This window comes from Rhea pennata, unplaced genomic scaffold (assembly GCF_028389875.1).
Source record: "Rhea pennata isolate bPtePen1 unplaced genomic scaffold, bPtePen1.pri scaffold_155, whole genome shotgun sequence".
NCBI classification, from domain to species: Eukaryota; Metazoa; Chordata; class Aves; order Rheiformes; family Rheidae; genus Rhea; species Rhea pennata.
This window is the reverse complement of record NW_026907628.1, coordinates 1-15,545: the sequence shown is the minus strand read 5'-3', so window position 1 is coordinate 15,545 and position 15,545 is coordinate 1. Positions and strand designations below refer to the sequence as shown.

General features: G+C 67.1%; 1 protein-coding gene and 2 long non-coding RNA genes across 3 annotated transcripts; all 3 read right to left on the bottom strand.

Moving 5' to 3' along the window:
- Positions 1-1,680: 1,680 nt before the first annotated feature.
- LOC134154203 (uncharacterized) lies at positions 1,681-2,892 on the bottom strand. The gene is made up of 4 exons (XR_009961349.1): positions 2,801-2,892; positions 2,544-2,641; positions 2,381-2,438; positions 1,681-1,874 (listed from the first exon to the last, which is right to left on the bottom strand). It is a non-coding gene; the product is annotated as an uncharacterized LOC134154203 (long non-coding RNA).
- A 795-nt stretch (positions 2,893-3,687) lies between these two features.
- On the bottom strand, positions 3,688-7,001 carry LOC134154198 (uncharacterized). The gene is made up of 3 exons (XR_009961348.1): positions 6,913-7,001; positions 4,570-4,833; positions 3,688-3,784 (listed from the first exon to the last, which is right to left on the bottom strand). It is a non-coding gene; the product is annotated as an uncharacterized LOC134154198 (long non-coding RNA).
- Positions 7,002-10,178: 3,177 nt separating this feature from the next.
- LOC134154199 (uncharacterized) lies at positions 10,179-14,982 on the bottom strand. The gene is made up of 7 exons (XM_062600915.1): positions 14,843-14,982; positions 14,487-14,683; positions 14,057-14,415; positions 13,444-13,597; positions 12,023-12,283; positions 10,504-10,695; positions 10,179-10,363 (listed from the first exon to the last, which is right to left on the bottom strand). The coding sequence occupies exons 1-7, from the start codon at positions 14,980-14,982 to the stop codon at positions 10,179-10,181; spliced, it is 1,488 nt and encodes a 495-aa protein (XP_062456899.1).
- Positions 14,983-15,545: the final 563 nt, after the last annotated feature.

The window sequence follows — 15,545 nt, the reverse complement described above, 5'->3', positions numbered from 1 at the left end:
CTCAACTCAACCCAACTCACCTCAACCCAACCCAACTCACCTCAACCCAACCCAACTCACCTCAACCCAACTCAACTCGCCTCACCTCAACTCAACCCAACTTCCTGCAACCCAGCTCAACCCAATGGACCTAACTCAGCCCCATCCAACCCAACGTGACTCAACTCCACCCGACCCACCATGAAGATGGGGCAGGGGCCTGCACGGCACTAACGCTCCCCTGTCGCCCCTCCCTCCCATGCCAACCCTTGGGCCCGGTACAGCACAGGGGCCCAGGCGTCCGGGTGGGCCTCCCCACCCTTTCTATGGACCCAGGTGTCCGGGGGACCCAGGCGTCCGGGCCAACACACGAGCTCATAACCCAGCTGGTGACTTTTATTGCTGGGAGGGGTTGTTCCAGGCCCGGACGCCTGGGCCCCTCTAGCAACCTCGCCCTTCCCCCCACCCGGACGCCTGGGTCCCTGAGGCCACATGTTCCCCGTCCCCCCTCCCCACTTCCTCCTAGGCTGCTCCGGAGAGGGGGCCCAGGCCCCGTTGAGCTATGGCGTGTCCCCGACGTGCCCTTGGTATGTCACCACCCTTGCCCCAAGCGTGTCCCCATGCTGGCTGTGGCGTGTCCCAAGCGTGTCCCCATGCATGTCCATGCGTGTCTGCATGCTGGCTGTGACGTGTCCCAAGCGTGTCCCCATCCGTGTCCATGCGTGTCCCCATGCTGGCTGTGGCGTGTTCCAAGCGTGTCCACATCCATGTCCATGCGTGTCCCCATGCTGGCTGTGATGTGTTCCAAGCGTGTCCCCATGCTGGCTATGGTGTGTTCTAAGCATGTCCCCATCCATGTCCATGCATGTCCCCACACTGGCTGCAACATGTCCCCATCCATGTCCATGCATGTCCCCATGCTGGCTGCGGCATGTCCCCATCCATGTCCATGCGTGTCTGCATGCTGGCTGTGACGTGTCCCAAGCGTGTCCACATCCATGCATGTCCCCGTGCTGGCTGTAGCGTGTCCCCATGGTGGCCATGGCGTGTCTCTATCCATGTCCTTCCATGACCAGCCATGGTGGTGGCCGTGTCCCCAGGACGCTGGTGGCCGTAGCCCCGTCCTTGTGCATCCCCCGTGGCAGCATTGGCATGTCCCAGTCCATGTTCCGGCGTGTGTTGTCCCCCCCCAACCGTGGCATCGTTGACATGTCCTTGACGTGCCCCCCGTGGTGGCCGTGTCCCCGTGTCAGCCACATCCTTGTGTCTCCCAGGTCGCCATGGTGTCCGTGTCCCCAGGTCCCCATCATCTCCATGTTCCCATGGTGGCTATGTCCTCATGGGCCCTAATGTCCCCAGGTTCCCGTGGTGGCCATGGCCTGGTTCGCCATGTCCCCCTGTCCACATGTCCCTGCTGTCTCCACCCCCCCCCCCGTGTCCCCATGTCCTGATGTCCCCATGGTGACCATGTCCCGGTCGCCACGTCCCCATGTGTCCTCTTGTCCCCATGGTGGTCAAGTCCTGGAGTCTCTGTCCTGCCATGTCCCCACGCCCTGATGTCCCCATGTCCTAGCGCCCCATCTCCATGTCTCAGTGTCCCCATGGACCCACTGTCACCCCCCCTGTGCCCCCATGGTGGCCACATCCCCCTATGTCCCCAAGGTGCCTGTGTCCCCCTGTGTCCCCCAAGCGTCCCCCAAGTGTCCCCGTGTCCATCAGTGGCGCAGGGCCGCGTACTCCACGGTGTCCTCGGCGGCCCTGGTGTCCCCGTGCTGTCCCCGTGGTGTCCCTGGGGGGGACAGGGCCAGTGCGGCGTAGAGCAGGGTCCCCTCCCCATCCTTGTCCCCATCCCCTTGTCCGGGCAGGACGTTCTCATAGTCGGGACCTTCAGCGACCTGCGGGGGACACGGGTGGCATTGGAGGGGGACGTGGGCAGAGAACGTAGAGATGGGAATGGGATGTGGGGATGGGACAGGGGGGTGGTGATGGGACATGGGGACCTGGGGATGGGACACAAGGACATGGGGATGGACATAGGGATGGTGATGGGACATGGGGATGTGAGGATGGGACACGGGGATAGTGATGGGACATGGGGATGGGACACAAGGACGTGAGGATGGACATAGGGATGGTGATGGGACATGGGGATGGACATAGGGATGGTGATGGGACGTGGAGATGGGACATGGTGATGGGGGACAGGCATGGGACATGGGGACAGTGATGGGACATGGGGACATGGGGATGGGGACACGAGGACACTGGGATGGACATAGGGACGGTGATGGGGACATGGGGATGGGACAAGAGGACACGGGGGCAGACGTAGGGATGGTGATAGGACGTGGGGATGGGACATGGGGACATGGTGAGAGGGGGAGGGGACACAGAGTGGTACCTTGGCATCCCCTTGGCTCCTCTTGAGGACACTGTAGACCACGGTGTCCCCTCGCAGCCTGGCAAGAAGGAGGACGTGGAGGGGGGAGGGGGGGGTCACCCGGACGCCTGGGCCCCTGGGGACAGGGTGACCCATGGTGGGAGGAGGGGGGAGGGGGAGTCACCTGGCCCCGGTCCCCGATGACCGTCCAGGAGGGAAGAGCAGCGACGAGTAACTCAAGGTGGCATCAGCGGGACCCGCCGGGGACCCAGGCGTCCGGGGCTGCGGAAGGGGCCCAGGCGTCCGGGGTAAGGGTTGGGGGGGGTGGGTGAGACGTCACCTCCACGGAGCACCATGAAGATCCCAGAAGGACCCAGGTGTCCGGGAAGGACCCAGGCATCCGGGGTGGGATGGGGTGAGTTGGGGGGGGGAGTTGGGAACCTTCTTGTTGCGGAGGAAGAAGGTTCCTGGTGGCTCCACGACCGGCTCCTCGTCCGCCGCCACCCCGCCGCCACCTGTGGGGACACCCGGACGCCTGGGTCCCTCCCGGACGCCTGGGCCCATCCCAGATGTCTGGGTTCCTCCACGGACGCCTGGGTCCCTCCCGGACGCCTGGGCCCCTCCCGGATGCCTGGGCCCATCCCAGATGTCTGGGTTCCTCCACGGATGCCCGGGTCCCTCCTGAACGCCTGGGTCCCTCCCGGACGCCTGGGCCCATCCCAGATGTCTGGGTTCCTCCACGGATGCCCAGGTCCCTCCCGAACGCCTGGGTCCCTCCCGGACGCCTGGGCCCATCCCAGATGTCTGGGTTCCTCCACGGATGCCCAGGTCCCTCCCGAACACCTGGGTCCCTCCCGGACACCTGGGCCCATCCCAGATGTCTGGGTTCCTCCACAGACACCTGGGCCCATCCCAGATGTCTGGGTTCCTCCATGGATGCCCAGGTCCCTCCCGGACGCCTGGGCCCATCCCAGATGTCTGGGTTCCTCCACGGACGCCTGGGTCCCTCCTGGACGCCTGGGTCCCTCCCGGACGCCTGGGCCCATCCCAGATGTCTGGGTTCCTCCACGGACGCCTGGGTCCCTCCTGGACGCCTGGGTCCCTCCCGGACGCCTGGGCCCATCCCAGATGTCTGGGTTCCTCCATGGATGCCTGGGTCCCTCCCGGACACCTGGGCCCATCCCAGATGTCTGGGTTCCTCCACAGACACCTGGGCCCATCCCAGATGTCTGGGTTCTTCCATGGATGCCCAGGTCCCTCCCGGACGCCTGGGCCCCTCCCGGACGCCTGGGCCCCTCCCGGACGCCTGGGCCCCCGGGGCTCACCGGCGGCGCAGGAAGCACCCGAGGGTGCCCAGCAGCAGGAGGGAGCCCAGCCCCACGCCGAGGCCCAAGAAGGTTTTCCGCAAGATGGTGGCGGTCGAGTCTGCAGGGGGAGAGAGGCCACCCGGACGCCTGGGTCCTTCCAAGCCTGACCCGGACGCCTGGGTCCTCCCCAACCCAACCGGGTCCACCTCAGTCTACTGGGACACCTGGATCCTTCCAAACCTGACCAGAAGCCCTGGGTCCTCCTGAACCCAACCTGGACTCCTGGGTCCTCCTGGGACACCTTGGACACCTTGGTCCACCATTGGGCGACCTGGACATCTGGATCCACCTGAGGCCAACTCAAACTCCTGGGTCCTCCTGGGACACCTGGGTCCACCATAGGGTGACCTGGACACCTGGGTCCTCCCTCAGCCCACCCAGGTCCACCTCAGCTTGCCCGGGTCCTCCTGAGCCCCCTTGGACACCTTGGTACAACATAGGGTGACCTGGACTCCTGGGTCTTCTCCAACCTGGCCCAGATACCTGAGGATCCCCCCCAACCTACCCGGACGCCTGGGCCCAACCTGGACGCCTGGGTCCTCCTGAGCCCCCTTGGACACCTTGGTCCACCATAGGGTGACCTGGACACCGGGGTCTCCCCCAACCCACCCGGACGCCTGGGCCCAACCTGGACGCCTGGGTCCTCCTGGGACACCTTGGACACCTTGGTCCACCATTGGGCGACCTGGACATCTGGATCCACCTGAGGCCAACTCAAACTCCTGGGTCCTCCTGGGACACCTGGGTCCACCATAGGGTGACCTGGACACCTGGGTCTTCTCCAACCTGGCCCAGATACCTGGGGGTCCCCCCCCAACCCACCCGGACGCCTGGGCCCCTTACAGTAGACGGTGATGGTGACGTCGGGCGAGTCGGCGGAGGCGAGGGTGCTGGCGGCGCGGCAGCGGTAGCGCCCGGACGCCTGGGCCCTCGCGGCCCGCAGCACCCAGAGGTCCTGGGCGAGGCGGCCCAGGGGTCGCCCGTCGCGGAACCACTCGAAGGCGTGGGGCCGGGGCCAGGCGGCCGCTCGGCACCGCAGGGCCACGTCCGTCGCCTCCGGCACCGCCGGGCCCGGCTCCGGCACCAGCTCCACGTCCTGCGGCCCGTCTGAGCCCGGCGTCAGCGCCCGGACGCCTGGGCCCCTCCGCGCGGGGTGCCCCGGACGCCTGGGTCCCTCCCCGGACGCCTGGGCCCCTCAGTGCGGGGTGTCCCGGATGCCTGGGTCCCTCCCCGAACACCTGGGTCCCTCCCCGGACGCCTGGGCCCCTCCGCGCGGGGTGTCCCGGATGCCTGGGTCCCTCCCCGGACGCCTGGGCCCCTCCGCGCGGGGAGTCCCGGATGCCTGGGTCCCTTCCCGGACGCCTGGGCCCCTCCGCGCGGGGCGCCCCGGATGCCTGGGTCCCTCCCCGGACGCCTGGGCCCCTCCCAGATGCCTGAGTCCCTCACCTGGACCCCTCTACCCTGGACGCCTGGGCACCCCCCTCGCCCGGACACCTGGGCCCCTCCTGGACACCTGGGCCCCCCTGGACGCCTGGGCCCCTCCCATACACCTGGGGCCCCTCCTGGACTCCTGGGCTCCTCCCGGACGCCTGGGCCCCACCTGCTCCCCCGGATGCCTGGGCCCCTCCCATACACCTGGGGCCCCTCCTGGACTCCTGGGCCCCCCCTCCCCGGACGCCTGGGCCCCTCCCATACACCTGGGGCCCCTCCTGGACTCCTGGGCCCCCCCCTCCCCGGATGCCTGGGCCCCTCCCATACACCTGGGGCCCCTCCTGGACTCCTGGGCCCCCCCCTCCCCGGACGCCTGGGCCCCTCCCATACACCTGGGGCCCCTCCTGACTCCTGGGCCCCCCCCCTCCCCGGACGCCTGGGCCCCTCCCATACACCTGGGGCCCCTCCTGGACTCCTGGGCACCCCCCTCCCGGATGCCTGGGCCCCTCCCATACACCTGGGGGCCCCTCCTGGACTCCTGGGCCCCCCCTCCCCGGACGCCTGGGCCCTCTCCCATACACCTGGGGCCCCTCCTGGACTCCTGGGCCCCCCTCCCCGGACGCCTGGGCCCCTCCCATACACCTGGGGCCCCCTCCTGGACTCCTGGGCCCCCCCCTCCCCGGACGCCTGGGCCCCTCCCATACACCTGGGGCCCCCTCCTGGACTCCTGGGCCCCCCCCTCCCCGGACGCCTGGGCCCCTCCCATACACCTGGGGCCCTCCTGGACTCCTGGGCACCCCCCTCCCCAGATGCCTGGGCCCCTCCCATACACCTGGGGCCCCTCCTGGACTCCTGGGCCCCCCCTCCCCCCGGACGCCTGGGCCCCTCCCATACACCTGGGGCCCCTCCTGGACTCCTGGGCCCCCCTCCCGGACGCCTGGGCCCCTCCCATACACCTGGGGCCCCTCCTGGACTCCTGGGCCCCCCCTCCCCGGATGCCTGGGCCCCTCCCATACACCTGGGGCCCCTCCTGGACTCCTGGGCCCCCCCCTCCCCGGACGCCTGGGCCCCTCCCATACACCTGGGGCCCCTCCTGGACTCCTGGGCCCCCCCCTCCCCGGATGCCTGGGCCCCTCCCATACACCTGGGGCCCCTCCTGGACTCCTGGGCACCCCCCTCCCCGGACGCCTGGGCCCCTCCATACACCCTGGGGCCCCTCCTGGACTCCTGGGCCCCCCCTCCCCGGACGCCTGGGCCCCTCCCATACACCTGGGGCCCCTCCTGGACTCCTGGGCCCCCCCCCCTCCCCGGACGCCTGGGCCCCTCCCATACACCTGGGGCCCCTCCTGGACTCCTGGGCCCCCCCTTCCCCGGACGCCTGGGCCCCTCCCATACACCTGGGGCCCCTCCTGGACTCCTGGGCCCCCCCCTCCCCGGACGCCTGGGCCCCTCCCATACACCTGGGGGCCCCTCCTGGACTCCTGGGCCCCCCCCTCCCCGGACGCCTGGGCCCCTCCCATACACCTGGGGCCCCTCCTGGACTCCTGGGCCCCCCCCCTCCCCGGACGCCTGGGCCCCTCCCATACACCTGGGGCCCCTCCTGGACTCCTGGGCCCCCCCCTCCCTGGATGCCTGGGCCCCTCCCATACACCTGGGGCCCCTCCTGGACTCCTGGGCCCCCCCTTCCCCGGACGCCTGGGCCCCGCCCCCCCTCCCCGGACGCCTGGGCCCCCCCCCCCCGCCGTCGGCACTCACAGAGCACGTGGAGGCGGGCGGGGGGGCTGCGCGCCCGCCCCGCGGCGTTCCGGACCTCGCACACGTAGGCGCCGGCGTCGGCGGCACCGGCTGGCGCCAGGAGCAGGTCGAAGCCGGTACCGGCGCCGGAGCCGGAACCGAAACCGGATCCGGCTCCGGCACCGGCTCCGGCGCCGGTCGGCAGCGGGATCCCGTCCTTGAACCAGGCGACGGCGGCGACGGGCGGGCGGGCGCCGGCGGAGCCCGCAGCGGAGCCGCACGGGCCGCCCGGCCGCCACGGGGCCCCCGGGGCGCTGCTCCACCCGGGCCGCCTGCGGGGGCGCTGCCGGGCCCGCCCCACGCCGCGCCGTGAGCGTGGGGCGGGGCGGGGGGGGGACGCTCGAAACCGACGCCCGGAGGAGCCTCGAAACCGACACTGCCGGGGAGCCGCTTTGGGGGGAGGGGGGCGCGAAACCGCCACTGGGAACCGCTTTGGGAGTGGATTGGGGGGGGTGAAACCGCCGCTGGGGGTTGTCCTGAGGTGGGGGGACACTCAAAACCGACGCCCGGAGGAGCCTCGAAACCGACACTGCCGGGGAGCCGCTTTGGGGGGAGGGGGGCGCGAAACCGCACTGGGAACCGCTTTGGGGAGGGATGGGGGGGGTGAAACCGCCGCTGGGGGTTGTCCTGAGGTGGTGGGGGGGGCTTGAAACCGACGCCCGGAGGAGCCTCGAAACCGACACTGCTGGGGAGCCTCTTTGGGGGGAGGGGGGCGCGAAACCGCCACTGGGAACCTCTTTGGGGAGGGATTGGGGGGGGTGAAACCACCGCTGGGGGTTGTCCTGAGGTGGGGGGACACTCGAAACCAACGCCCGGAGGAGCCTCGAAACCGACGCCACGCCGTGGGGAGCTGCTTTGGGGGGGGCGCGAAACCGCCACCAGGTAGCGCTTTGGGGAGGGATTGGGGGGGTGCGAAACCGCCGCTGGGGGTTGTCCTGAGGTGGTGGGGGGGGCTTGAAACCGATGCCCGGAGGAGCCTCAAAACCGACACTGCTGGGGAGCTGCTTTGAGGGGGAGGGGGGCGCGAAAACCGCCACTGGGAACCGCTTTGGGGAGGGATTGGGGGGGGTGAAACCGCCACTGGGGGTTGTCCTGAGGTGGGGGGGGGCTTGAAACCGACGCCCGGAGGAGCCTCAAAACCGACACCCGCGCCAGGGAGCCGCTTTGGGGGAGGGTGGCACAAACCGCCACTAGGAACCGCTTTGGGGACGGATTGGGGGCTGCGAAACCGCCACTGGGGGTTGTCCTGAGGTGGGGGGGGGGGCTTGAAACCGACGCCCGGAGGAGCTCGAAACCGACACTGCTGGGGAGCTGCTTTGGGGTAGGGGGGCGTGAAACCGCCACTGGGAATCGCTTTGGGAGGGATTGGGGGGGGTGAAACCTCCGCTGGGGTTGTCCTGAGGTGGGGGGGGGCTTGAAACCGGACGCCCGGAGGAGCCTCGAAACCGACACCCGCAACATGGGGAGCCACTTTGGGGGGGGGCACGAAACTGCCACCATGTAGCGCTTTGGGGAGGGATTGGGGGGTGCGAAACCGCCACTGGGGGTTGTCCTGAGGTGGTGGGGGGGGCTTGAAACCGACTCCCAGAGGAGCCTCAAAACCGACACTGCTGGGGAGCAGCTTTGGTGGTAGGGGGGCACGAAACCGCCACCGGGAACCGCTTTGGGGAGGGATTGGGGGGGGTGAAAACCGCCGCTGGGGGTTGTCCCTGAGGTGGGGGGACACTCGAAACCAACGCCCGGAGGAGCCTCGAAACCGACACCGCGCCATGGGGAGCCGCTTTGGGGGGGGGGGCACGAAACTGCCACCAGGTAGCGCTTTGGGGAGGGATTGGGGGGGTGCGAAACCGCCGCTGGGGGTTGTCCTGAGGTGGTGGGGGGGGCTTGAAACCGGACGCCCCGGAGGAGCCTCGAAACCGACACTGCCAGGGAGCCGCTTTGGGGGGAGGGGGCGCAAAAACCACCACTAGGAACCGGTTTGGGGACGGATTGGGGGGGTGAAACTCTGCTGCTGGGGGTTGTCCTGATGTGGGGGGGGGGCTTGAAACCGACGCCCGGAGGAGCCTCGAAACCGACGCCGCCGCGCCGGGGAGCCGCTTTGGGGGGAGGGGGGCGCGAAACTGCCACTGGGTAGCGCTTTGGGGAGGGATTTGGGGGGGGTGAAACCGCCGCTGGGGGTTGTCCTGAGGTGGTGGGGGGGGCTTGAAACCGACGCCGCGCTGGGGAAGCCACTTTGGGGAGGGGGGTGTGAAACCGCCACTGGGAACCGCTTTGGGGAGGGATTGGGAGGGGTGAAACTGCCACTGGGGGCTGGTCCTGAGGTTGGGGGGGGGGCTTGAAACCGACACCACTTGGGGGGGGCGCAAAACCACCGCCGGGAACCGCTTTGGGGAGGGATGGGGGTGTACGAAACCACCACTGGGGGTTGTTCTGAGGTGGGGGGGCTCAAAACCGCCACTGGGAACCATCGGGGGGGCCTTAAAACCGTCACTGGGGGGGTGTGGGGGGTGAGGATACTCAAAACTGCCACTGGGAACCGTCCCAGGGGCCTTGAAGTCATCGGGGGGAGGTCTCAAAACTGACATAGAAAACCACTGGGGGGGGTACTTGAAACTGCTACTGGAGATAAGGAGCTCGAAATCACGGGGCGGGGGGGCTTGAAACCACCATAGGGAAATGCTATGGGAGGCTTGAAACTGCCATAGGGAACTACGATGGGGGCGTGTGTGTGAAACCTAAATGGGGACCTCGAAACTGACATGGGGAACTTGAAACTGATGGTGGGGGGTGGTGCGGGGGGGCACCCAGAGTCAACACAGGGAGATAAAAAAACAACAAGGGGGAGCCCGAAACCGACACGGGGGCTTGGAGACCCTGAAACTGACATGGGGACCTCGAAACCGACACGAGGATTTAAAGACTGACCCAGGGACCTCAAAATTGACCCAGGAGGAGCCTTGAAACTGACACGGGGACCTTAAAACTGACACGGGGAGAGGGAAAGTGATGAGGAACCGCAAAGCTTGCACTGAGGGGAGCCTTGAAACCATCGGGGGGAGGGTTGGAAGCTATTGGAGGGGGCTGGAAACCACCCTGGGGACGCTGGAAACCATCATGGGGGGGGGGGGTTTGGAAACTGCCGTAAAGGGGGGGGTGAAAACTGCCATAAGGGGGCTGGAAACCGCCATGGGGAGGTCTAGAAACTGCCATGAAGAGGCCAGACAACATCACGGGGGGCTGGAAACTGCCATGGGAGGACTGGAAACTGCCACGGGAGGGCTAGAAACTGCCACGAAGAAGCCAAATAGCATGATGGGGGGCTGGAAACCGCCACGGGAAGACTGGGAAGACTGGAAACCACCGTGAGAGGGCTGGAAACCATTATGGGGGGGCTGGAAACCGCCACAGGGGACTGGAAAACACCATGGGAGGACCGGAAACCGCCATGAGGGGTACGAGGAGGCCCCGAGACTCACCCCAGACGTCGAGGGCCAGGGGCGGGGAGCGGGCGGCGCCGGCGGCGTTGCGGCCCTCGCAGGCGTAGCCGCCGGCCAGGGCGGGGGGCGGCGTCGAAAGCCAACGTGGGGCCGGCGGTGTCGGTTTCGTGGCGCCCGTCGAGGAACCAGCGGACGGCGGGGCCGGCGGGAGGCCGGGCCGGCCCGAGGGCGCAGCGCAGCTTCACCCGGGTGCCCGCGAGCGCCGGCAGCGAGGACAGAGCCTCCAAGGTGGCCCCGCGGGGCGGGTCTGCGGGGGCGGTGGGTGGGGCAGAGACCCGGGGGGGAGGAGCTCAGGGCTGGTGGACAACGTTGGTGGACACCAAAAGTCCTCCAGAACCTGCTGTCTGAGCCCAGGAAGGACCTCGGGGGTGGTGGACACCCAACGTCCTCCAGAACCTGCACTTCGAGCCCAGGAAGGACCTCGGGGGTGGTGGACACCCAACGTCCTCCAGAACCTGCACTTCGAGCCCAGGAAGGACCTCGGGGGTGGTGGACACCAAAGTCCTCCAGAACCTGCACTTCGAGCCCAGGAAGGACCTCGGGGGTGGTGGACACCAAAAGTCCTCCAGAACCTGCTGTCTGAGCCCAGGAAGGACCTCGGGGGTGGTGGACACCAAAAGTCCTCCAGAACCTGCACTTCGAGCCCAGGAAGGACCTCGGGGGTGGTGGACACCAAAAGTCCTCCAGAACCTGCACTTCGAGCCCAGGAAGGACCTCGGGGGTGGTGGACACCAAAGAGTCCTCCAGAACCCTGCTGTCTGAGCCCAGGAAGGACCTCGGGGATGGTGGACACCCAACGTCCTCCAGAACCTGCACTTCGAGCCCAGGAAGGACCTCGGGGGTGGTGGACACCAAAAGTCCTCCAGAACCTGCTGTCTGAGCCCAGGAAGGACCTCGGGGGTGGTGGACACCAAAAGTCCTCCAGAACCTGCACTTCGAGCCCAGGAAGGACCTCGGGGGTGAGTGGACACCAAAAGTCCTCCAGAACCTGCTGTCTGAGCCCAGGAAGGACCTCGGGGGTGGTGGACACCAAAAGTCCTCCAGAACCTAAGGACCTCGGGGGTGTTGGACACCAAAAGTCCTCCAGAACCTGCACTTTGAGCCCAGGAAGGACCTCGGGGGTGGTGGACACCAAAAGTCCTCCAGAACCTGCACTTCGAGCCCAGGAAGGACCTCAGTGGTGGTGGACACCAAAAGTCCTCCAGAACCTGCTGTCTGAGCCCAGGAAGGACCTCGGGGGTGGTGGACACCAAAAGTCCTCCAGAACCTGCACTTTGAGTCCAGGAAGGACCTCGGGGGTGGTGGACTCTCAACGTCCTCCAGAACCTGCACTTTGAGTCCAGGAAGGACTTTGGGGGTGGTGGACACCCAACATCCTCCAGAACCTGCACTTTGAGCCCAGGAAGGACCTCGGGGGTGGTGGACACCAAAAGTCCTCCAGAACCTGCACTTTGAGCCCAGGAAGGACCTCGGGGGTGGTGGACACCCAACGTCCTCCTGAGCCTTCAGGCCACCCGACCCCCATTGCATCCAGGCCATGTTGTCCCCCACCTCCCACCAGTGTCCCGACTCACAGTAGACATCAAGGAAGAGGTTGGGGGAGCTGGTGGTGCCCATGGTGTTGGTGGCCTTGCAGCTGTAGGTCCCAGCGTCCTGGGCACGGGCGGGCGCCAGGTGGATCTGGGCCTCGCTGTGGGGCAGCTTCTGCCCGTCCCGGGTCCATTCAAAGTGGTGGGGCAGGGGGTTGGCATCGGCCCGGCAGCTCAGCGTCGTCTCCTTGTCCTCGAAAGCCGGGCCGGGCGGCGAGGTCTCCACGAAGAGGTTCCTTGGAGCATCTGGGGAGGAGAGCGGAGAGTGTCGGGGTTGGTGGACACCCAACGTCCTCCAGAACCGGCCCACAGTTGCGCCCAGGGAGGACCTTGGGGGTGGTGGACACCCAACGTCCTCCTGAACCCAGGCAGGACCTCGGGGGTGGTGGACACCCAACGTCCTCCTGAACCCATGCAGGACCTCATGGGTGGTGGACACCCAACGTCCTCCTGAACCCAGGCAGGACCTCGGGGGTGGTGGACACCCAACGTCCTCCTGAACCCAGGGAGGACCTCGGGGGTGGTGGACACCCAACGTCCTCCTGAACCCAGGCAGGACCTCGGGGGTGGTGGACACCCAATGACCTCCTGAACCCATGCAGGACCTCATGGGTGGTGGACACCCAACGTCCTCCTGAACCCATGCAGGACCTCAGGGGTGGTGGACACCCAACGTCCTCCTGAACCCAGGGAAGACCTCATGGGTGGTGGACACCCAACATCCTCCTGAACCCAGGGAGGCCCTCAGGGGTGGTGGACACCCAACGTCCTCCAGAACCCAGGGAAGACCTCATGGGTGGTGGACACCCAACATCCTCCTGAACCCAGGGAGGACCTCGGGGGTGGTGGACACCCAACGTCCTCCTGAACCCAGGGAGGCCCTCAGGGGTGGTGGACACCCAACGTCCTCCTGAACCCAGGGAGGCCCTCAGGGGTGGTGGACACCCAACGTCCTCCTGAACCCAGGCAGAACCTCATGGGTGGTGGACACCCAATGACCTCCTGAACCCAGGAAGGACCTCATGGGTGGTGGACACCCAATGACCTCCTGAACCTAGGGAGGACCTCTTGGGTGGTGGACACCCAATGACCTCCTGAACCCAGGCAGGACCTCGGGGGTGGTGGACACCCAACGTCCTCCTGAACCCAGGCAGGACCTCTTGGGTGGTGAACACCCAATGACCTCCTGAACCCAGGCAGGACCTCGGGGGTGGTGAACACCCAATGACCTCCTGAACCCAGCAGGACCTCTTGGGTGGTGGACACCCAATGACCTCCTGAACCCAGGGAGGACCTCTTGGGTGGTGGACACCCAACGTCCTCCTGAACCTGCAGGCCGCCCGACCCCCATCACGCCCCACACGGCCCCATCCCACCCCCCACCCCCACCCCCCACCCCAACCCACAGCGGACGTCGAGGAGGAGGTCGGGGGAGCTGGCGGTGCCCACGGTGTTGGTGGCCTTGCAGCTGTAGGTCCCGGCGTCCTGGGCACGGACGGGCGCCAGGCGGATCTGGGCCTCGCCGTGGGGCAGCTCCCGCCCGTCCTGGACCCACTGGTACTTGTAGGCGGGGGGTTGGCGTTGACCCGGCAGCTCAGCGTCACCTCCTGACCCTCGAGGGCCGGCCCACCGGGGTCTTCTCCACCCCTAGGTCCCGGGGTGTGTCTAGGGTGTGGCGGTGGGGGGGGGGCGGGTTCGGGGCGGCCCCACGGCGTGGGGGGTCCTCGCCCCCTCCCCCTCCCAGACCCCACCCACCCTGGAGACCCCACCCACCCTGGAGACCCCCCCCCCGCACCCTGGAGAACCCCTCCCCCCCCCATAAGGACCTTCTCAATACCCCTTTGGTGGCCCCCAGGACCCTCCTAACCCCCCACCTATAGGGACCTATAGGGACCCCCTAGCCCCTCTCAGGCCCCCCATAGGTGCCCTATAGAGCCCATAGGGACCCCAATACCCCACCCCAGGAGCCATAGGGACCCCATAGCCCCCCCCCCCCCCACCACCACCACGTTCCCAGACTCCCATAGCCCCCTTGGAGCCCCCATAGGGACCCCATAACCCCCATATCCCCCCATGGGGAGCCCATATCCCCCCATAGGTACCCCATATCCCCCATAGGGACCCCATAACCCCCATAGGAACCCCATGGGGAGCCCATATCCCCCCATAGGGACCCCATATCCCCCCATAGGAACCCCATGGGGAGCCCATTTCCCCCCATAGGGACCCCATATCCCCCATAGGGACCCCATAACCCCCATATCCCCCATGGGGAGCCCATATCCCCCCATAGGTACCCCATATCCCCCATAGGGACCCCATAACCCCCATAGGAACCCCATGGGGAGCCCATATCCCCCCATAGGGACCCCATAACCCTCCATAGGAACCCCATGGGGAGCCCATTTCCCCCATAGGGACCCCATATCCCCCATAGGGACCTCATAACCCCCATAGGAACCCCATGGGGAGCCCATTTCCCCCCATAGTGACCCCATATCCCCCCATAGGGACCCCGTAACCCCCATAGGGACCCCATAACCCCCTATAGGAACCCCATAATGACCCCATATCCCCCATAGGGACCCCGTAACCCCCATAGGGACCCCATAACCCCCTATAGGAACCCCATAGGGACCCCATATCCTCCCATAGGGACCCCATAATGACCCCATATCCCCCCATAGGGACCCCGTAACCCCCATAGGAACCCCATAACCCCCCATAGAAACCCCATAGTGACCCCATATCCCCCCATAATGACCCTGTAACCTCCATAGGGACCCCATAACTCCCTATAGGAACCCCATAGAGACCCCATATCCCCTCATGGGGAGCCCGTATCCCCCCATGGGGAGCCCGTATACCCCATAGGGACCCCATAACCCCCATAGGAACCCCATAGAGACCCCGTAACTCCCCATAATGACCCCATATCCCCCCATAGGGACCCCGGAACCCCCATAGGGACCCAGAACCCCCCATAGAAACCCCCATAGTGACCCCATATCCCCCCATAGGGACCCCGTAACCCCCATAGGGACCCTGTAACCCCCCATAGGGACCCCATAGAGACCCCGTAACTCCCCATAATGACCCCATATCCCCCCCTAGGGACCCCGTAACCCCCATAGGGACCCCATAATGACCCCATATCCCCCCCCTAGGGACCCCGGAACCCCCATAGGGACCCCATAATGACTCCGTATCCCCTCCAGGGACCCCGTAACCCCCATAGGGACCCCATAATGACCCGTATCCCCCCCTAGGGACCCCCGTAACCCCCATAGGGACCCCATAATGACCCCATATCCCCCCATAGTGACCCCATATCCCCCCCTAGGGACCCCGTAACCCCCATAGGAAGCCCATAATGATCCCATATCCCCCCCTAGGGACCCCGGAACCCCCATAGGGACCCCATAATGACCCCGTATCTCCCCCTAGGGACCCCGGAACCCCCATAGGGACCCCATAATGACCCCATATCCCCCCCTAGGGACCCCGG